Consider the following 24,256-nt stretch of genomic DNA (forward strand, 5'->3'; position numbering starts at 1 on the left):
GATTTGCAACACAAAAAAAGAAAGACTGCAGGTTACTGGATTGTGTAATAACTCCACCCACTGTAGGTAAAGGTCAGACAAATAAAGAATAAGTAAATATAAGGATCAAAATCATCCAAACATGCTCATTTGTACTTAATAACTTTATTGGTGAAAAATATTTAAAAGTCCGACTGGACTCATACACATGCACACACACACATACAATTAAAACTAGCTGGCACTCAGGTAATATGATTGGTATATCAAATAGCACTCTCAAGTTCAAATTATAATAACTAACAAGGGATCTTAACTGTTTATAGTGTTATAATATTGATCCCTGTTAGTATATGATAGGTTATAGACAGCAAGAAAAAATAACTGCTGAATTAGTTAGTCCTCCTTAAAGGCAAGTCTGCACCAAGTAAGATAGGCAAAAACACTATATAATTTGATGTGCTGGGTATTAGTGCATTAATTAGCTATCCCTGCACGTCCTTAAATATCTACGTGTTTTAATCCCAAACTAAGTGAGAGTTGCACTATAATTATTATTTCCAATACTGTTGCTAGTAATAGTAAAGTGGTCAGTATATCGGCCCCATAGATATAAGGTAAAAGCCTTGATTTCAAAGACAAAATATGGTGAGTGCCTCTTATTGAATCACCAGTATGGCAGTTGCTGTGTGTGACCTGCTGTTCGGGGTGAGTATATTAGAGTAAATTAGCATAAACCGATATTATTTGCTACAAACTAACAAGCGTTGCCGCAATTTTTAGCACATCGCATAGTAGTGCTTTATCAGCTAGTTTGAATACTGTGCAGTTAACCCGCTTTGATAACGTAAGTTTATGAGTTTTGAAATCTGACCCCTACTATCGGCAGGAAAATTACCACAGAAATGCTTAGAAATATCCCATTACAGACAACCAACAAAGTTTAGTAGTAAATAAGGACTAAGCTACCAAAAGGTCTCTTCTATAGCGGAGACCTGATTACTTTTAACTGTCTATAGATATTATGCTTATATCAAGAGTGCTATGGCTGAGTCAGCAAATTAAAAAATAGAGGTTCAATAACCCCGGGGTAACACGCTATTTGATATACCAATCATATTACCTGAGTTCCAGCTAGTTTTAATTGTATGTGTGTGTGTGCATGTGTATGAGTCCAGTCGGACTTTTAAATATTTTTCACCAATAAAGTTATTTAGTACAAATGAGCATGTTTGGATGATTTTGATCCTTATATTTACTTATTCTTTATTTGTCTGACCTTTACCTACAGTGGGTGGAGTTATTACACAATCCAGTAACCTGCAGTCTTTCTTTTTTTGTTTTGCAAATCTCTTTGCACACATATTTGTACATTTCTATATGTACAAATATGTATTTTTGAATATATAGAATATATTTTTCTATGTGAAGAACATTGGAAATTGAAATATTCATATTTTCATGTCGGGTTAGCGCAAATGAGAATATACGATGGGGTTGTGTGCGAGTAGGGTTTTTTTTCCACTTTTTTTTCTCCATTTGCTTTCCTTGGGGAAAATACATGAATGAGCATGTGGCTTTTTGTGCTTATTTGGTTAGCGCGAGAACAAAAGCAGTTTACTTTCAATTTATAATACGAGCGCAACCCGACGTGTGCAAATAGGTTACTTCTATCGCAATTAATGCTCGAGCGGGAGCATTAAATAGTGCTCCACTTGTAATCTGGCCCTTTATATTTTGCAATTAATTTCTGCAAGTGTTTGTACCCATTTAAATTAGTTTGCCTTCCTATAGTATTTGCAAATAAAGTAGGAATCCAAATTGTAAAGTGAATGAATCTCTGATTTTATTGCAATTCTTTTTCCTCTTTAATGTATGCAAACATAATTCATTAGAATGTCGATTTAAAATGTATTCGCTAATACTGTAGGTATGAAAATGTATTTAAACAGTAATAATCAAACTTTCAGCATTGACAATGTAAAATACGTCTTGTGGTTTTGGTGGGATGGTAGAACAAGGTATTCCCTTGTTTCACAGCTGGGGAGGTTGGCTCAAATGAATATTTTTATGAACAGATTATTGGATTAGAAAATACCTGTAAAGTGCAAACGTTTGCATAATAAGCTTCATCACCTCTCAGAAAAAACAGTAACAATGTGCTAACCATCTCAGGGCAAGATTATGAGTGGCGCGTTAATAGTTAGACGCGAGCGATAAAGTGTCTATCGCGGGTGTTTGCTCTTGTCTGGCTTACCGCTGGTATTACAAGTTCAAAGTAAAGTCGATCACTTGAGTGCAATCGCGATTTACGCTAGAATGATTACCATGTCTTTAGAGCTCTCATTAACATATTCAGCTATTTGATGAACATTGGAAATATTCATAGTTTCATCGGGCACATGAGAATATTCAATCAGGTTTGCTCGCAAGTTGGATATTAGGTTTTTACTATTGACTTCTATTGGGACATACGTGAATGCACTTTGGCTTTTTGCGCTGGCTGGGTTAACGCGCGAGTAAAAACAGTTTACTTTCATAATACGAGCATAATTAATGCTAGAGCAGGAGCATTAATTAGCAATCCACTTGTAATTTGGGCCATAATGAGTTATGATAGACCTTTTAATCCTAGGTGACTATTTACTTCCCCTTTAAATGTACCTACCTAGATGGGGAACCAATATTTAATGGCCCAATCTGTGCAGAAACAGTTGAACAATAGAATATTTTATTGATATATTGCTTTACTTTAATGGGAAATCATGTGTTTGTGTGATGCATAAATTATTCACCTTATTACATAATGCATTTTGTTTGAGTACTATAAAATTGTATACAATTAATTATGATACAATTGTTGCAGATAAAAATCCTCTAAAAATCTATCGCCTAGATTTAGAGTTCTGCGTTAGCCGTCAAAACCAGCGTTAGGGGGTCCTAACGCTGGTTTTGGGCTACCGCTGGTATTTAGAGTCTTGAAGGTAAGGGTCTAACGCTCACTTTCCAGCCGCGACTTTTCAATACCGCAGATCCGCTTACGTCAATTGCGTATCCTATCTTTTCAATGGGATCTTTCTAACGCTGGTATTTAGAGTCTTGGCTGAAGTGAGTGTTAGAACTCTAACGACAAGACTCCAGCCGCAGGAAAAAGTCAGGAGTTAAGAGCTTTATGGGCTAACGCCGGTTCATAAAGCTCCTAACTACTGTGCTCTAAAGTACACTAACACCCATAAACTACCTATGTACCCCTAAACCGAGGCCCCCCCCACATCGCCGCCACTCTATTAAATTTTTTTAACCCCTAATCTGCCAACCGCACACCGCCGCCACCTACATTATCCCTATGAACCCCTAATCTGCTGCCTCTAACATCGCCGACCCCTATATTATATTTATTAACCCCTAATCTGCCCCCCCAACATCGCCGCTACCTACCTACACTTATTAACCCCTAATCTGCCGACCGGACCTCACCGCTACTATAATAAATGTATTAACACCTAAACCGCCTCACTCCTGCCTCAAAAACCCTATAATAAATATTAACCCCTAATCTGCCCTCCCTAACATCGCTGACATCTATCTTCAAGTATTAACCCCTAATCTGCCGACCGGACCTCGCCGCTACTATAATAAATGTATTAACCTCTAAAGCTAAGTCTAACCCTAACACTAACACCCCCCTAAGTTAAATATAATTTAAATCTAACGAAATAAATTAACTCTTATTAAATAAATTAATCCTATTTAAAGCTAAATACTTACCTGTAAAATAAACCCTAATATAGCTACAATATAACTAATAATTATATTGTAGCTATTTTAGCATTTATATTTATTTTACAGGCAACTTTGTATTTATTTTAACTAGGTACAATAGCTATTAAATAGTTAATAACTATTTAATAGCTACCTAGTTAAAATAATTACAAAATTACCTGTAAACTAAATCCTAACCTAAGTTACAATTAAACCTAACACTACACTATCAATAAATTAATTAACTAAACTACCTATAATTACCTACAATTAAATCAACTAAACTAAATTACAAAAAACCCCCCCACTAAATTACAAAAACAAACAAACACTAAATTACGAAAAATAAAAAAAGATTACATGAATTTTAAACTAATTATACCTACTCTAAGCCCCCTTAAAAAATAACAAAGCCCCCCAAAATAAAAAAATGCCCTACCCTATTCTTAATTAAAAATTAAACAGCTCTTTTACCTTACCAGCCCTTAAAAGGGCCTTTTGCGGGGCATGCCCCAAAGAAAACAGCTCTTTTGCATTTAAATAAACATACAATACCCCCCCCCAACATTACAACCCACATACCCCTAATCTAACCCACCCAAACCCCCCTTAAAAAACCTAACACTAAGCCCCTGAAGATCTTCCTACCTTATCTTCACCACGCCGGGTATCACCGATCCGTCCAGAAGAGGGTCCGAAGTCTTCATCCTATCCGCCAAGAAGAGGTCCAGAAGAGGCTCCGAAGTCTTCATCCTATCCGGGCAGAAGAGGAGATCCGGACCGGCAAACATCTTCATCCAAGTGGCATCTTCTATCTGTTCCGATCAGCCAATAGAATGCGAGCTCAATCTGATTGGCTGATTGGATCAGCCAATCCGGCTGAACTTGAATCTGATTGGCTGATTCAATCAGTCAATCAGATTTTTCCTACCCTAATTCTGATTGGCTGATAGAATGCTAAGAGGATGGATCGGAAGAAGAGGATGGATCCGCGCCGGAGGTCTTGAAGATGGAGCCGCTCCTCGTCGGATGGATGAAGATAGAAGATGCCGCTTGGATGAAGATGTTTGCCGGTCCGGATCTCCTTTTCTGCTCGGATAGGATGAAGACTTCGGAACCTCTTCTGAACCTCTTCTTGACGGATAGGATGAAGACTTCGGACCCTCTTCTGGACGGAGTGTTAGGTTTTTTAAGGGGGGTTTGGGTTAGATTAGGGGTATGTGGGTGGTGGGTATGTGGGTGGTGGGTTGTAATGTTGGGGGGGTATTGTATGTATGTTTAAATGCAAAAGAGCTGTTTTCTTTGGGGCATGCCCCGCAAAAGGCCCTTTTAAGGGCTGGTAAGGTAAAAGAGCTGTTTAATTTTTAATTTAGAATAGGGTAGGACATTTTTTTATTTTGGGGGGCTTTGTTATTTTTTTAGGGGGCTTAGAGTAGGTGTAATTAGTTTAAAATTCATGTAATCTTTTTTTATTTTTTGTAATTTAGTGTTTGTTTGTTTTTGTAATTTAGTTTAGTTGATTTAATTGTATATAATTGTAGGTAATTGTAGGTAGTTTATTTAATTAATTTATTTATAGTGTAGTGTTAGGTTTAATTGTAACTTAGGTTAGGATTTATTTTACTGGTAATTTTGTAATTATTTTAACTAGGTAGCTATTAAATAGTTATTAACTATTTAATAGCTATTGTACCTAGTTAAAATAAATACAAAGTTGCCTGTAAAATAAATATAAATTCTAAAATAGCTACAATATAATTATTATTTATATTGTAGCTATATTAGGGTTTATTTTACAGGTAAGTATTTAGTTTTAAATAGGAATTTAGTTAATAATATTTCATTTATTTCGTTAGAATAAAATTATATTTAACTTAGGGGGGTGTTAGGGTTAGGGTTAGACTTAGCTTTAGGGGTTAATACATTTATTATAGTAGCGGTGAGGTCCGGTCGGCAGATTAGGGGTTAATAAGTGTAGGTAGGTAGCGGCGACATTGGGGGGGGCAGATTAGGGGTTAATAAATATAATATAGGGGTCGGCGGTGTTAGGGGCAGCAGATTAGGGGTACATAGGGATAATGTAGGTTGCGGCGATGTCCGGAGCGGAAGATTAGGGGTTAATAATAATTTGCAGGGGTCAGCGATAGCGGGGGCGGCAGATTAGGGGTTAATAAATGTCAGGTTAGGGGTGTTTAGACTCGGGGTTCATGTTAGGGTGTTAGGTGCATACTTAGGAAGTGTTTCCCCATAGGAAACAATGGGGCTGCGTTAGGAGCTGAACGCTGCTTTTTTGCAGGTGTTAGGTTTTTTTCCAGCTCAAACTGCCCCATTGTTTCCTATGGGGATATCGTGCACGAGCACATTTTTTAAGCTGGCCGTGTCCGTAAGCAACGCTGGTATTGAGAGTTGCAGTGGCGGTAAATTATGCTCTACGCTCCCTTTTTGGAGCCTAACGCTGCCCTTCAGAAAACTCTAAATACCAGCGTTGTTTAAATGGTGCGGGGGGGAAAAAAGCAGCGTTAGCTACGCGGGTCTTTACCGACAAAACTATGCTATACCATATGTAATACATTATCAAAGTCCCTTCTATAATAAATTGAATCTCAATAAATGTTAAATTCTAACTAACTATATCAGGAATCAAACATTAAAGGAGCAAACACAAATGTATCAAAGCAGCAATTCAATTCATTTTATTATTATTATTATTATTATTATGTTCATTTGTAAATAATCTTTTTTTTTTTTTTAAGTTTAAAAATCTTACGATCCTATTAATTGTCAAAATATCTTCCTACTAGCACCAAAATTAAGATTTAAAAATTCAAACCCTTCTAATGGCCTTAATTTACCACACTGTTCTGACCAGGGTAATTGACAGCCCCTGCTCTTGTATGGCTGGCAAGCACTGATTCAATGATAAAGCTCCCACTGACCACTTGCCTAGATAATTGATCGACAGGCTCCCTTGTTGGGAACCTTGCCTTCACAGACAATGATATATGGGGCCCAATGTAATTTCTCAATTAAAATGTATCATCTTATAAGCTTTTTCAAATAGAGTATTACATTATATACATCATACAAAAAAGTCTAAAATATAGGGTAAAATATAATAAAAAAGAACAATGTATATATTTTATTATTTATTTTAGGCAATGGCTCAAAAAGACGATATGGAAGAAAGAATCACTACACTTGAAAAACGCTACCTCAGTGCACAGAGGGAGTCCACATCCATCCATGATATGAACGATAAGCTGGAAAATGAACTGGCAAATAAAGAAGCCATTTTACGTCAGGTTAATTATTTTCATTACTGGTATATTTTGAATCTGTTATGAAACAGAAATATTTGTGTTATTGATTGTGTGATTGGATTGATTGTGTGTGCTGTACCATTCAGCTAGTTTATAACATTTGTTCTGAAGGAAATGTGCAGAAAATACTACTCATGAGTGCTTGGTTCAACCAGTAGCCTTCTCCACACCTCAACTAATAGTGTTTCTATTGGAGTGAGATATTCTGAGTAACGCTGTACAACTAAGCTTCACAGTACACTGTCAGAAAAAAGGGTATGGTTGGGGTCTGTTTGTGAACACTTAGGGTACAACTGCTGTGGTTGTACCCTCAATGGATCATAATTACACCTTAAGGAACTAATATGTACCATTTATAAATAAGGTACAAATATGTTTCCAACTGTCAAAGGGTCCATGTCTGTACCATTTAATCCCCCCAAAAAGGTACAATCACTTGTGTGACTAAAATGTTGAGGGGGATGGGTGGTTCAAGGCTGCCAAACCCTGCAAGTCCATATAATTGTACAGCTCAATTATTCATATTCACATAACTGACAGTCACCCAAAATGAATGCAACATACATGTTGTACAGCAAAATAATTATGTTCAATCGTTGTTGGTAATATGCCAGAAGTGGGCAAAGCAAAAAAAATACTTAAAGAGACAGTATACACCAGAATTGTTATTGTTTAAAAAGATGGATAATCCCTTTATTACCCATTCCCCAGTTTTGCATAACCAACAGTTATATTAATATACTTTATACCTCTGTGATTACCTTGTATCTAAGCCTCTGCAGACTGCCCCCTTATCTCAGTGCTTTTGACAGGCATGCAGTTTAGCCAATCAGTGCAGACTCCTAAATAACTACATGGGAGTGAGCATAATGTTATCTATATGACACACATGAACTAGTACTGTCTAACTGTGAAAAACTTTAAAAATGCTCTGAGCTAAGAGGTGGTTTTCAACGGTTTAGAAATCAGTTTGAGCCTACCTAGGTTTAGCTTTTCAAAAATACCACCAAGGGAACAAAGCAAATTTAGTGATAAAAGTCAATTGGAAAGTTGTTTAAATTGTCATGCCCTATCTGATTCATGAAAGTTTAATTTTGACTAGACTGTCCCTTTAATAACCCATATATTCAATGATACTGTGTTGCTGGTTCTAAATGGCAAACAAGCACTTAACATTTTAATGTTTATATTTAGAGCATCAAGATGTTAACTCTTAAACATAAAGCAAATGTATTAACTACAATTACAAAGAAAAAAATTGTTTTAAACTCTATAAAATAAACAAGAGCTGTTTAAGAACCAGTTTTAAAAAAATAAAATAAAATTGTAACCGTTCCCCAGTCACATACATGGACATTGTGTGACATGCCATATAGCGCCATCTGTTGGTTGAAAGTTCCTTGACATGTGTAACACAGCTCCATCTATTGGTAGCAAGTACATCACCAAAGTGTGTACTAGGGAAATAGACTCATTTGCATATATTTTGCATAGAGTGACAATTCAATGTATGGTTGTGAGTTTTATCGTTTATCCCTCCCTCGAATCCTCCTTCTTTTCGTTAGAGTTATATTTTATTATAATGTTGTTTTCTATATGTATTCTATATATTTATGTTTTATGTGGCATGTCACCCTAAATTAAATGGGGTGTTTTTAGAGTCTAGTATAGAGTGATATAAAACACATTGAGTAGTTCATTTTGGAACTGGTTGTTTAGCCTTGCTTTTTCAGCTGGTTCTGTAGCAGTCTTTGGTATTTTTTTAAAGCTGCAGTGTGGTTATTGTAATACTGCCTGAAAAAGTACACATTGAAAGCATATTTGGAATATGTTATGTGATAAATTTAATGGAACAGTATTTTTAATATGCTATGTTGAGTACAAATTTGCCATCATAAGGTACAAAGGGCTTGTCACTGGGGCAGTACCCTTAAAAGGCCAGATTTGCACCATTTTTTAAGGGTATAATATGGTACCATAGGACTGAGGTCCAATCTAGTCACCAAAGGGTACATATTTGCCTTCTGCAAGGGTACCAATTTGTACCAATTTTAAAGGGTACAGCAGGTGTACCTTTGAGGGTACTGCCCCAGTGACAAGCTGTTGTACCCCTAAAGGTACATTTTTTTTTCTGACAGTGTACAGTTTTAACCACTAAATGACCAAAACGTACCCTGTTAAGTGTCTGTTGGCTCATAGTAGTTAGGGATTCGCTGCCAGCAGCAAAACCATGCTATTACCTCCCTCCTGCAGGCCTCCTGAAATAGCATAATATTGCCACTGGCAGTGAGACCGCACTATCAACAAATCAAGTCCTATTAAAAGACCTGTAACACACAGGGTACGTTGCTGGTCATTGAACACATCTAGGCCTAGATTTGGAGTTCGGCGGTAGCCGTCAAAACCAGCGTTAGAGGCTCCTAACGCTGGTTTTGGGCGCCCGCTGGTATTTGGAGTCAGTGATTAAAGGGTCTAACGCTCACTTTTCAGCCGCGACTTTTCCATACCGCAGATCCCCCTACGCCATTTGCGTATCCTATCTTTTCAATGGGATCTTTCTAACGCTGGTATTTAGAGTCGTTTCTCAAGTGAGCGTTAGAGCTCTAACGACAAGATTCCAGCCGCCTGAAAATAGCAGGAGTTAAGAGCTTTCTGGCTAACGCCGGTTCATAAAGCTCTTAACTACTGTACCCTAAAGTACACTAACACCCATAAACTACCTATGTACCCCTAAACCGAGCTCCCCCCACATCGCCGCCACTCGATTAAAATTTTTAACCCCTAATCTGCCGACCGCCACCTACGTTATACTTATGTACCCCTAATCTGCTGCCCCTAACCCCGCCGACCCCTATATTATATTTCTTAACCCCTAACTTGCCCCCCACAACGTCGCCGCAAGCTACTTAAAATAATTAACCCCTAATCTTCCGACCGCAAATCGCCGCCACCTACGTTATCCCTATGTACCCCTAATCTGCTACCCCTAACACCGCCGACCCCTATATTATATTTATTAACCCCTAATCTGCCCCCCTCAACGTCGCCGACACCTGCCTACACTTATTAACCCCTAATCTGCCGAGCGGACCTGAGCGCTACTATAATAAAGTTATTAACCCCTAATCCGCCTCACTAACCCTATCATAAATAGTATTAACCCCTAATCTGCCCTCCCTAACATCGCCGACACCTAACTTCAATTATTAACCCCTAATCTGCCGACCTACAATTAACCTAACACTACACTATCAATAAATTAATTAAACACAATTCCTACAAATAAATACAATTAAATAAACTAGCTAAAGTACAAAAAATAAAAAAGATCTAAGTTACAGAAAATAAAAAAATATTTACAAACATAATAAAAATATTACAACAATTTTAAACTAATTACACCTACTCTAAGCCCCCTAATAAAATAACAAAGCCCCCCAAAATAAAAAATTCCCTACCCTATTCTAAATTAAAAAAGTTACAAGCTCTTTTACCTTACCAGCCCTGAACAGGGCCCTTTGCGGGGCATGCCCCAAGAATTTCAGCTCTTTTGCCTGTAAAAGAATAAATACAATACCCCCCCCCAACATTACAACCCACCACCCACATACCCCTAATCTAACCCAAACCCCCCTTAAATAAACCTAACACTAAGCCCCTGAAGATCTTCCTACCTTGTCTTCACCATACCAGGTTCACCGATCCGTCCTGAAGAGCTCCTCCGATGTCCTGATCCAAGCCCAAGCGGGGGCTGAAGAGGTCCATGATCCGGTCAAAGTCTTCATCCAAGCGGGGCAGAAGAGGATCTTCCATCCGATTGAAGTCATCATCCAGGCGGCATCTTCGATCTTCTTCCATCCGGAGCGAAGCGGCAGGATCCTGAAGACATCCAGCGCGGAACATCCATCCGGACCGACGACTGAACGACGAATGACTGTTCCTTTAAGGGACGTCATCCAAGATGGCGTCCCTCGAATTCCGATTGGCTGATAGGATTCTATCAGCCAATCGGAATTAAGGTAGGAATTTTCTGATTGGCTGATGGAATCAGCCAATCAGAATCAAGTTCAATCCGATTGGCTGATCCAATCAGCCAATCAGATTGAGCTCGCATTCTATTGGCTGTTCCGATCAGCCAATAGAATGCGAGCTCAATCTGATTGGCTGATTGGATCGGCCAATCGGATTGAACTAGATTCTGATTGGCTGATTCCATCAGCCAATCAGAAAATTCCTACCTTAATTCCGATTGGCTGATAGAATCCTATCAGCCAATCGGAATTCGAGGGACGCCATCTTGGATGACGTCCCTTAAAGGAACAGTCATTCGTCGTTCAGTCGTCGGTCCGGATGGATGTTCCGCGCTGGATGTCTTCAGGATTCTGCCGCTTCGCTCCGGATGGAAGAAGATCGAAGATGCCGCCTGGATGATGACTTCAATCGGATGGAAGATCCTCTTCTGCCCCGCTTGGATGAAGACTTTGACCGGATCATGGACCTCTTCAGCCCCCGCTTGGGCTTGGATCAGGACATCGGAGGAGCTCTTCAGGACGGATCGGTGAACCTGGTATGGTGAAGACAAGGTAGGAAGATCTTCAGGGGCTTAGTGTTAGGTTTATTTAAGGGGGGTTTGGGTTAGATTAGGGGTATGTGGGTGGTGGGTTGTAATGTTGGGGGGGGGTATTGTATTTATTCTTTTACAGGCAAAAGAGCTGAAATTCTTGGGGCATGCCCCGCAAAGGGCCCTGTTCAGGGCTGGTAAGGTAAAAGAGCTTGTAACTTTTTTAATTTAGAATAGGGTAGGGAATTTTTTATTTTGGGGGGCTTTGTTATTTTATTAGGGGGCTTAGAGTAGGTGTAATTAGTTTAAAATTGTTGTAATATTTTTATTATGTTTGTAAATATTTTTTTATTTTCTGTAACTTAGATCTTTTTTATTTTTTGTACTTTAGCTAGTTTATTTAATTGTATTTATTTGTAGGAATTGTGTTTAATTAATTTATTGATAGTGTAGTGTTAGGTTAATTGTAGGTAATTGTAGGTATTTTATTTAATTATTTTATTGATAGGGTAGTGTTAGGTTTAATTATATCTTAGGTTAGGACTTATTTTACAGGTAATTTTGTTATTATTTTAACTAGGTAACTATTAAATAGTTCTTAACTATTTAATAGCTATTGTACCTGGTTAAAATAATTACAAAGTTACCTGTAAAATAAATATTAATCCTAAAATAGCTATAATATAATTATAATTTATATTGTAGCTATATTAGGATGTATTTTACAGGTAAGTATTTAGCTTTAAATAGGAATCATTTATTTAATAAGAGTTAATTTATTTTGTTAGATAAAAATTATATTTAATTTAGGGGGGGTGTTAGTGTTAGGGTTAGACTTAGCTTTAGGGGTTAATACATTTATTAGAATAGCGGTGAGCTCCGGTCGGCAGATTAGGGGTTAATAATTGAAGTTAGGTGTCGGCGATGTTAGGGAGGGCAGATTAGGGGTTAATACTATTTATGATAGGGTTAGTGAGGCGGATTATGGGTTAATAACTTTATTATAGTAGCGCTCAGGTCCGCTCGGCAGATTAGGGGTTAATAAGTGTAGACAGGTGTCGGCGACGTTGAGGGGGGCAGATTAGGGGTTAATAAATATAATATAGGGGTCGGCGATGTTAGGGCAGCAGATTAGGGGTACATAGGGAGAACGTAGGTTGCGGCGGTTTACGGAGCGGCAGATTAGGGGTTAAAAAAAATATGCAGGGGTCAGCGATAGCGGGGGCGGCAGATTAGGGGTTAATAAGTGTAAGGTTAGGGGTGTTCAGACTCGGGGTACATGTTAGGGTGTTAGGTGCAGACGTAGGAAGTGTTTCCCCATAGGAAACAATGGGGCTGCGTTAGGAGCTGAACGCTGCTTTTTTGCAGGTGTTAGGTTTTTTTTCAGCTCAAACAGCCCCATTGTTTCCTATGGGAGAATCGTGCACGAGCACGTTTTTGAGGCCGGCCGCGTCCGTAAGCAACTCTGGTATCGAGAGTTGCATTTGCGGTAAAAATGCTCTGCGCTCCTTTTTTGGAGCCTAACGCAGCAGTTGTTTGAACTCTCGATACCAGAGTTAATTTTATGGTGCGGCCAGAAAAAAGCCCGCGGAGCGTTAGCAGCCCTTTTACCGCCGAACTCCAAATCTAGGCCCTAGTGAGCCAGTGACAAGAGGCAAATATGTACAGCCACCAATCAGAAGCTAGCTTTCAGTAGCACATTGCTTCTCCTGAGCCTATGAAGGCATGCTTTTCAACAATTAATACTAGCAGAACATAGCAAATTAGGTATTTGAAGTTAATCGGAAGTTGTTTAAAGGGATATGAAACCCAATTTTTTTTCTTTTAGACTTCAGACAGAACATGCAATTTTAAGCACTAATTTACTCATATTATCAATTTTTCTTCGTTCTCTTGGTATCTTTATTTAAAAAAAGCAGGAATGTAAGTTTAGGAGCTGGTCCTTTTTTGGTTCAGCAACCTGGGTAGTACTTGCTGATTGGTGGCTACATTTGGGTTTCATATCTCTTTAAATTTGCATGTTTTATCTTAATCATGAAAGTTCAATTCTGAATTTAATGTCTTCAAAACAAAAGATTTAAAACACATATTGGTTATTTTTTATTGATGAGAAAAAAACTACTGGGGAGTTGACTCTTAATTTTATCATTTAGAATAAAGGTGACTCTTTATATGCTTTTTGAAAAGTCTATTATATTACAGTTGCTAACAAAATGTCTGAAATGTATTCTCCATGTTTAATTGTACTTGTTTCAGTTTTAGCTTGACATTAGCCTTACTTTGTATTTTTATTAAAAAGGTTTGAACTGAAGCACTTTGTTGATACTTTAACTATCAAGGGGACTTTTAAATATGAGACACTGTATATTTCTTTATATCCAGTGAGTGATATTTTTATGTTTACTTTATGGCATTAAGATGGAAGATAAAAACAGACAATTGCAAGAGCGACTAGAGTTGGCGGAGCAGAAACTGCAGCAGACAATGCGGAAAGCAGAGACTTTGCCAGAAGTTGAAGCAGAACTTGCTCAGAGAATATCAGCCCTTACCAAGGTACTGAAACAAAAGTAACAATTATTTGGAAAATTCTAGCTTGGCTGGGAAAAAAATAGCTCCTTTAAAACACGGTAATTATTGCTTTTAGTGCTAATCTTTTTCTAAATCTTTTAAGTAATCATCATATATAATATTAGCTTCTTACTGAGTGATGCATACTGCTTTTTTTATATATATCTCTGCTTGTTTGGTTTATTTTGCCACATCAAAAATGATTTTCCATATAATTACTTTTCTTATAGATACTATCTATATTATATCCATCAGCATAGCATCATATTTGTGTACTCTCATTAACTTAAGCCCTAAAATCATAATTACTTCATCATATTGATGAAATATTGATTTAGCTCTATAAATGTCTAGATGTTGAGGAATATGGTATGTTCTTTATCTTATCTTTAACTTTGTGTTTGAACTTAAAGGGATATTCATTTTTTTAATATATGCTTATGTTATATAGCCGCAAATGATCTCTGAACTGCTAAATACCTACATACAAAATAACTGTGTTTAAAGCATTTAAAACTGTTACTTAGTTAACGGTGTAGCATATTGTGCTGAAAAGCTACCTGAAATCCTATACACCTAGCACAAAGAGAGAAGCGTTCAACCAGGGAATGAACAAAAGCATAATAGGTTTATTCTATAGCTAGTCATCAGGGACAACCTCTTTTTGTCTAGAATGTGATTTTCATAGAGAAGAAGGTTCCTGTAGTATATCAGTCTAATCCTGTCTAAGAAAGACAGTGAAGTCCTGACATATCAGGCAATCCTTCTCTGAACAAAAGACATGGCGACTCCATTTATGGAACACTATAGTGAGGTGTAGCCATATCCCTCTAGGTACATTGGGCTACAGGTCCATGTCTGGATTCTTACCATGACCTTTGGGAGCTTAATTCCCAAGGGTCATAATTGGCATAACATAACTGAACGCACTGAGGTAGCGTTTTTCAAGTGTAGCGAATGAAAGCATAATAGTTTCTTCTAGACATAGAACAGGTGGGTATCCACTGCTGAATGTGTTCAGAGGGATTTGGCTGCACCTCACTGATGAGGCCCGTACAAGGCTGAAATGTATGTCTTGGGTTGCCATGTCTCTCATTCAGAGAGGTATTGCCTCTTATTACTGGCCTGGACTGTACTTCTTAGTCATGACCAGATGGATACTGCAGAAAATATCTTCTCTGTGATAGGCATATTATAGGCAATACTGCTGATCCTGGGGTGGCAACTAGACATATAACAAGTAATTATGCTTTTATTTGTTCCCTGGTTGAACAATTTCTTTTTGTTAATTAAATACCTTGGTATGTTTATCTTAATTGTAATGAATTAGGGCTGCTAGCTGTAAAAGGATGTTTTTCTTTTCTAGCCAATCAATGTGTAATATATAGCTGGTTCAGGCAATTTACAGTATTTTGCAGCAATCAGAATTTGACATAAATAGGGTTAAATGGACATGAAAGAAAATGGTTAAAGTTAAAACAACAAAAGCCTCTCCTATTTGCTTCTGTTTTAAAATATATGGTGTTCGTAACAATTGCTTGACATTGTAGCAAACAGTTAGCGTTCTAAAGACACGAGTCTTAAAAGTTTTATTTTTACTTTTATTTTCTATTAAATGAAAGTCAGAAGTTATTAAATTAAGCTCATATAGTTGAAATAGAAGTGGTCATTGCTTTTAACATATATACACTTCTAATTTCCCAGCTCTATAAATGGCATAGCAATTAAATTGGTATGGTCTTCCAGCAGTCTAGTACACTCGCTATATATTGAACAAACTAACAGACAGTAAAAAAAATCGATAGGTGAAAATGTGCAACTAAATGGTAGAGTTTTTTACTTATTTTAATTTTAAGTACTAAAATGTGGGTGTGAGTAAAAGTCGGATCCTGCTGGATCCATGTCTATTTTAGACAGATATACACAAATGTATGTGTTTTCCACACAAACACATCCAGACACTTCTGGATAAACAACTTTTTTACACAAAAATATCTGGGTCCTTTCAGAACCAAGACCTTTTTTACAGAAAAAAAGCCGGATCCTACCGGATCCATGTCTAATTTAGACAGATACACACAAATTTAACTGTTATCCACACAAACACATCCAGACACTTCTGGATCCACCAATGTTTTACACAAAACCATCTGGGTCCTTTCATAATCAACACTTTTTTACGAAAAAAAGCTGGATCCTGCCGGATACATATCTAATTTAGACAGAAACACAAAAATTTAAGTGTTTTACACACAAACGCATCCAGACACTTCTGAATCCAACAATATTTTACACAAAAACATCTAGGTCCTTTCAAAACCACATTTTGTTTGTGTGTAAATATACACTGGATTCAGCAGAGAGTTCATTCTGGTAGGATCCTGATGTTTTTGTGTACAATAGCTTTGGGTCAAGGAGTGTCTGAATGTGCTTGTGTTGAAAAGACTTGGATTTGTATGTACCTGTCTAAATTAGACTCGGATCCGGCAGGATCCAGCTTTTTAGATGTAAAAAAAGAGTTGTTTCTGGTAGGATTCTGGTCTTTTGGTGTATAATAGCATTAGATCCAGCAATATCTAGATGAGAGTATATGGAAAACATTTGCATTTTGTATGTGTCAGTCTAAATTAGATATGGATCAGGCAGGGTCTGTCTATTTTTCTGTAAAAAGAGTTGGTTCTGAGAGGATAAGATGTTTTTGTCTAAAATAGCATTGGTTCCAGCATTGTCTGGATGTTTTTGTGTGGAAAACACTTACATTTAAATGTGTCTAAATAAGACATGGATCAGGCTGGTTGCGGCTATTTTTCTGTAATAAAAATGTCGGTTCGAGTAGGATCTATGTGTTGTTGTTTTTTAAATAGCATTAGATCCAGTGGAGTCTGGATATGATTGTGTGGAAAACATTTGGATATGTGTGTGTCTGTGTAAGTTATCCATGGATCCAGCTGTTTTTCTGATAAAAAGAGATGGTGCTAGTAGAATCCTGATGAGTTTTTTTTTTTTTGTCAAAAATAGTGATGGATCCACCAGTGTATAGATGTGTTTGTATAGAAAACACTAAATTAAAGATGGATCCAGAAGTATGCAGCTTTTTTTTGTTAGAGACAGTTCTGGAAGTTACCGGATGTGTTTGTATAAAATAGCAATAGATTAAGCAGTGTCTGGATGTGTTTGTTTGGAAAATACCTGGATTTGTGTGTGTTTCTGTCTTAATAGGACATGGATCCAACTGTTTTTCCGTAAAAAAAAGGCTGGTTCTGGTAGGATCCAGATATTTTTGTGCAAAATATTGTTGGATTCAGAAGTGTCTGAATGTGTTTGTGTTTAAATCACTTTAATTTGTGTATATCTGTCTAAACTAGCTGGGCTGTTTTTCTGAAAGGACCCAGATGTTTTTGTGTAAATAATTGGTGGATCCAGAAGTGTCTGGATGTTTTTGTGTGGAAATCACTTAAATTTGTGTATATCTGTCTAAATTAGACATGGATCCAGCTGTTTTTCTGTAAAACAAACTGTTGGTTCTGAAAGGATCCAGATGTTTTTGTGTAAAAAATTGGTGGGTCCAGAAGTGTTTAGATGTGTTTGTGTGGAAAACACTTAAATTTGTGTATCTCTGTCTAAACTAAACATGGATCTGGCAGGATCTGGCTATTTTTCTGTAAAAAAGTGTTGGTTCTGAAAGGACCCAGATTATTATTATTATTATTATTATTATCGGTTATTTGTAGAGCGCCAACAGATTCCGCAGCGCTAATGTTTTTGTGTTTAAAAAATTGTGGATCCAGAAGTGTCTGGATGTGTTTGTATGGAGAATATTTAAATTTGTGTATGTCTGTCTAAATTAGACATGGATCCGGTAGGATCCGGCTTTTATCCACATCCCTAAAATTTGACACCTTCATCTCAGAGAAAAAGCTGTATAAATGGGTGACTGTGATGGGGAAACCATAGTTGAGGAAACCAGAAAATACATAGTTGCAGAAGTGAAGATGGGCTTATACGTATAGAGTGGAGTAGAATCTAATCTGTACGTTATGCCACATTTAAAGATCTTTTTAAGGGAAAAGTAGCAAGAATTATCCAATAACTGGATGTGGGGATAAAAAAAAGTTCTGAATCAAAGGTGACCACAAGGTAGTGGGCTTGAGGGGTTAGTAAGATGACAGTGTTGTCAATAGTTATTGAGATTTGAGATGTTGAATAAAGGGGGAGGTTATGTTTTAGATAGTGAGAAGACATCCAGGATAAGATACTAGAAAGACTGTTAGTGTCACAAGTGAGTAAGGATGGGCATCATCGGTCTGGTATAGATAAATAGATTTGGGTAGCATCAGTATGTTGAAACCCATGTGACTTTATTAAGGAATCTAGGGATAATGTGTAGATTAATAAAGGATGGGGAAAGAACAGAGTATCAGATAATAGTGTGCTAAAGCTACAATTAGAGAGGTTGGAAGAGAAGCATGAATGGCTGTGTCACAAAGGCCACCACAGTATCATCTGCTTCATACAAATCAAGAAAATTAACGAAGAGAAATGTTTTTTAGACTTGACTGTAAGTAGGTCATTTTTTACCTTAATGGTTGAACTCTCTGTGGAGTTTTTGATACAAAACTAGATTTCAGTGGGTCAAAGAATGATTTTGAGGTTAGGAAGTGAGATTTGTTTGTATACATTAGCCTTTCAAGAAGAGAGATTGAATGTGTGCAAGATGACTGTTTATAAAGGAACACAATACAATTTATAAGCATTTAACTTGCACTGCATTCCAGTGCTGACATGTTTGCACATGTGCAGCAACTCATTTTAGTTACAGTGAAGCCTAAGTCCCAAAATGGAGGCACCCATTATTAGATGAAGGTGCATGAAATGTATTTAGTGTTTAATATCCTTTTAAGAGTAGATAAAAGGGAGGGTATGAAGGAGTAGAATCAGTATGATAGATAATATGATAGGAGGATGAAAGGGGGCAGATACTCTGCTCTGCTTTTCTTTGTTTATAAAATCTAGAGTGATTTGAATATTCAGCATGATTAATAGTTTTTGTTCATTATGTATTTCTTTGTTAGTGGATCACCCTGCTAATAATTCATATGAAGTTAGGCAATTAGCCTCAAATGTAGCTAAAAATCAATCCCTCTAGATGCTACTTTATTATTTTGTAACTTCCTCTTGCAATGTCATATATAATCAATTCCAAACTGGTTTATTTTCACCACGTATTTCCTGTTATCATCTGTACCTAAATGTAAGCTTAAACGCTCATGCTGAAGATCTTAGTTTGTTCTTTTGTTTGTGTTACTCATGTAAAATTCACCACCTTTGATTCAAATAACTACATTTTTTGTCATTAAATATATTCTTCTATAATTTAAAGTAAAACAAAAGTTATCACATTTTCATTTAAAGGGATACTAAACCCAATTTTTTTATTTCGTGATTCAAATAGAGCATGCAATTTTAAGCAACTTTCTAATTTACTCCTACTATCAATTTTTCTTAATTCTTTTGCTATCTTTATTTAAAAAGCAGGAATTTAAAGTTTAGGAGCAAGCCCATTTTATGTTCAGCACCCTGGATAGCGCTTGCTTCGTGGTGGCTACATTTAGCAAACCAATAAGCAAACATAACCCAGGTTGTGAACCAAAAACGGGCTGGCTCTTAAGCTTTACATTCCTGTTTTTTAAATAAAGATAGCAAAAGAACGAAGAAAAATTGATAATAGGAGTAAATTAGAAAGTAGCTTAAAATTGCATGCTCTATCTGAATAATTAATGAAAAATGTGGGTTTAGTGTCTCTTTAAGCATTTTATGCTGTTACCTTTAGTGCTTGTGTCTTTTGTTCTGATTTTTCAATTTTGTCCCTCTCCTCTTCCTTGACTTGTTAGTCTGATCCAACCTCTTCTACCTCATCTGATGATTATCAATATGTTATGGAAGCTAAACTACAAGAAATGATCTCCATACGCAGGAAGGTAGTCCTACCGGACTTTACTTTCTATTGCTAAATAGAATCCATCAGATTTTATCCTTCATTTCTCACTCTCTACGTTTTTTTTTATTGATAATCAACCATCATGCAGTTTACTGCTTTAGGAGCTTATGATTTCCAATGGCAGGTTTGTTGTCAAACCGTGCATACTGCATGTTACATCTGGCTGACTTCATTGCTCATATCTAAATGCAATATTTTGTTGATGCTTCTATGTAGCAGGCCTTTGTAGCTGACACATTTCAAGCAATGCTGATCAGCTGCCTGCTTCAATACAAGTTCCGTTCCTGGAGTATAGTTCTTCAGTTAGCAGTAGCTTGCTTTTTGTCTTGTTAAACCTTTAATTGCAGAACTCTTTTTTTTTTTTTTTGCAAGCAGTTGCATTTCAGATCAACTTTTGTTTGTTGTAGGCAGAAGAAAGGCACGGAAATATAGAGGAAAGAATGAGGCACTTGGAAGGACAACTGGAGGAGAAGAATCAAGAACTCCAAAGGGTATGTTTTATTAAAGGGACAGTATACACCAAATTTCATATAACTGCATGTAATAGACACTACTATAAAGAATAATATGCACAGATACTGATCTAAAAATCCAGTATAAAACCTTTTAAAAACTTACTTAAAAGCTCCCAGTTTAACACTGTTGAAAAGGTTAGCTGGAACACCCAATGAAATGGGCTGGAAAGCAAAACGAGCAGTCACCCCCCCCCCCCTCCTCTGCTTATGAAAAGACCTTTTACACAAACAGGAGCAAGCTGGAGTAGGTAGACAACAGTCTTCTTCAAAAACTTTGGGGCTTGGTTAGGATTCTTAAAATCAGCACAATGTTATTTAAAAATGCAAAAACAATATAAATATAATGGATCATCTACAAAACATTTATGCAAAGAAAAATCTAGTGTGCAATGTCCCTTTAAATAATATATTACCTATAACTACAAATAACTAGCAGCCATCTTATATATTTGTATAATTTATATAGCACTTTTCTTCTCAGAACGATCGAAAGCACTTTCAGCACGTAGCTTTACGTTAAATGATTATAAACAGATGACAAATAATAATAGTTACTAATATTTCACAACTAAATCGAGCTCAGTGTATTAACTTAATAAATATAGTGGCTTGATGATCTAGCAAGGTAACAAAGAAGAAACTTTATAGCATTTGCTAATTCTGCAACTATCAAACACTACTTAGGGGCCGAATTATCAAGCAGAGGTCAGACATGATTCACTGTAGGGAATCATGTCCGTCCGACATTGCTAAATGCCGACAGCATACGCTGTCTGAATTTAACATTGCACAAGCATTTCTGGTGAAATGCTTGTGCAATGCCGCCCCTGCACATTCGCGGCCAATGGGCCACTAGCAGGGGTGTCAATCATCCCAATCGGATCGTGCGGATTGCAGTCCGCCACCTCAGAAGTAGCGGATGAGTTAAGGAGCAGCGGTCTTACGACATCGGGCGGAGCAATAATCTTAATGTTTATTATTATCAATATTAAAATAGAAGATATTAACCATCTAGAATATCTAAAAAACTGATGATTACAAATAAAAACAAACAAAGCAAATACTATGCAAAATCAGGATATACAACTTCACATATATATATACTCAGGTATATCCCATCAATTATTTCAATTTAGCACAAAGTTATTCCTATAAAATATATTTTCGTGAATGGTGACTCTAATCAATCATTAGGTAGTCTTATGGCAATACATACAATTACTAGACTGTAAGAAAAATAAAGATTTCACCAACAGTATTTACAAGATACAATACACCATATAATTCCCTATAAAATACTTATGGTTTACAGATGAATGAAATGGGTTTTTAACTGGTCTCAAGCACTTAAGCACTTACATCACATTACCTTATAATATACATAGCAATCTATAAATCACAGGCAATCCCTTTGATATATGGGGAAAATAGCAGATTGGAGTGTTTTACTTTAGCTTTTTCAAAGGAAAACATGAGCCTTGTTCCTGATATTTATACACACACTGGCCAATATGTTTATGGGCCAGATTACAAGTGAAGCGCAAACATAATAAGGAGTTTATTGCAGGTTTTTGCACTCATCAGGCTTACATTGGTATTACGAGTTGAAAGTAAAAACGATAGCTTGAGTGCAATCATGATTTACGATAGAATGATTACCGTGACTTTAGAGCTCTGGTTAACTCTTTCACAAAATGAAAAAGTTGCACAAAACACATAAAAAATGCATTACAAAGTACAGTTACACTCATAATAACACCGTCTAATAAAAATTATTAAAATATTGCACAAATGTTATAAGGGTTCATAGATAGGAGGTCTCAGGTGTTAGGGGGGAAAAAAGCAGTCAAAGGGCTTTAACATAGACATACGTACATATACATATCTAAATATGTGTATGTATGTGTGTGTGTGTATATATATATATATATATATATATATATATGTGTGTGTACTTATATAGTTATGTGTATATATGTATTTACAGACATAGAAACAGATAATTACATATGTACACATATATATATATAAGTGAATCGGAGTACTTTACAGTTAAGTTGATAAAAACATGAAAAATCATTTTTATGCAATAAAAATCGAATAAAGTGTTGTACTGTGTATTTAAAGTAAATATTTCACATTCCAATGTTCTGCACATAGCAGAATATAGTATAGCAGATATATATTGTACAAAAAAAATCAGATATATGCAGATATATTTATTTATGAATAAATAGAACATATTCTTGTATGTTAAGAACTTTGGAATGTGAAATATTCACATTTTAATGTCGATTTAGCGCAAATGAGAATATGTGATCAGGTTTGCGCAAGATTGGGTTGTTAGTTTTTTTTCCCATTGACAGTTCTGGGGGAATATGTGAGTGCACATGCGATATTCTAAGTTTGGCTTTTTGCGCTCATCAGGCTATTGCGCAAGCAAAACCAGTTTACTTTCAACTCATAAAACGAGTACAACACAGTGCTTGCAAAAAAGCTTACTTCTAGCGCAGTTAACACTTGAACGTGAGCATTAATTAGCGTTCCACTTGTGATCTAGCTCTATATCATCTGAGTTCTGAGCAGTTCTCGGTACTAGCAGAGAATTTTTTTATGAAACATTTCATTATTATGTTTGTTTCTGTGTGGGGGCTAAATCTTGTGCACCAGGTGTGTTCCTGTGTTCCTCCTGAGGAAATAAAACAGACCAATGATTTTCCATGTTCTGTTCAAGGCTGCCAATGCATTGCTCCTGCGGCTTCATATTTGTTTATACATTTTACACATATTATTATCCTATTATGTCCCTTTGACTATGTTGTAAAAAACTGGATCTGAGATGTCAAGCTGTCAATCTGATTACACATTTGTGTGTATGCTCAGCATAATAATGTCTTTACAAAGGGTAATAATAAATTGCTTTTAGACAACATTATGAGAAAATACTAGTTGTAGATTATATATGTTCTTTATTTAGAGAAACTTTGAATGTGTTCTGGCAGTGTATATTTAAATTGTAGTAATATGAACACCACATATAGGGCCAGATTACGAGTAGAGTGCAATATCGAGCTTACGCAATATTTGCGCTCCACTCAGTAATACCATTTCACATAAATATGTGCTGGTATTACAAGTACAGCACAATGCGAACGTGAGCTCGCATTCGCATTGCCGCAAGCCAAGCACTCTTGAGAGTGCTCTTCCATAAGCTCCAATGGAAGCCTTGTTTTCATGCCAATAGCCACAGCAAACAACCTAGCGCAACGCAGGGGGCAATTTGCGCAGTGTTGGGCAGCAATAAATACATTTATATGTATATGCTTATAAACATATATATATTTATGTGTTTATATGTGTATATACACATATTAACACATAAATATATATATAAGCATATTCATTGACCTCTATGTAAAGGCACTTTACACCCCACATCCCCTCACTTTAACCCCTTATAACTGCTTAGTGCAGTTTTTTTGTTTTGGTTTTTTAAAAAGATGCTCATATTTATATTTTACTTTAATGTACCAACCTCTTTTTTGGGGGGGCA

General features: G+C 36.5%; 1 protein-coding gene across 1 annotated transcript in view; it reads left to right on the forward strand.

Annotated features, from left to right (window-relative positions):
- The window catches only part of PPFIA2 (PTPRF interacting protein alpha 2), a 728,675-nt gene that overhangs the window by 409,550 nt on the left and 294,869 nt on the right, over positions 1-24,256 (forward strand). The window contains exons 7-9 of the mRNA XM_053716934.1: positions 6,897-7,043; positions 14,041-14,175; positions 20,596-20,679. Coding sequence (XP_053572909.1) covers positions 6,897-7,043; positions 14,041-14,175; positions 20,596-20,679 — 366 coding nt within the window. The remainder of the gene's footprint in view (positions 1-6,896; positions 7,044-14,040; positions 14,176-20,595; positions 20,680-24,256) is intronic.

The sequence above is a fragment of the Bombina bombina genome, chromosome 6 (genome assembly GCF_027579735.1).
Source record: "Bombina bombina isolate aBomBom1 chromosome 6, aBomBom1.pri, whole genome shotgun sequence".
Taxonomy (NCBI): Eukaryota; Metazoa; Chordata; class Amphibia; order Anura; family Bombinatoridae; genus Bombina; species Bombina bombina.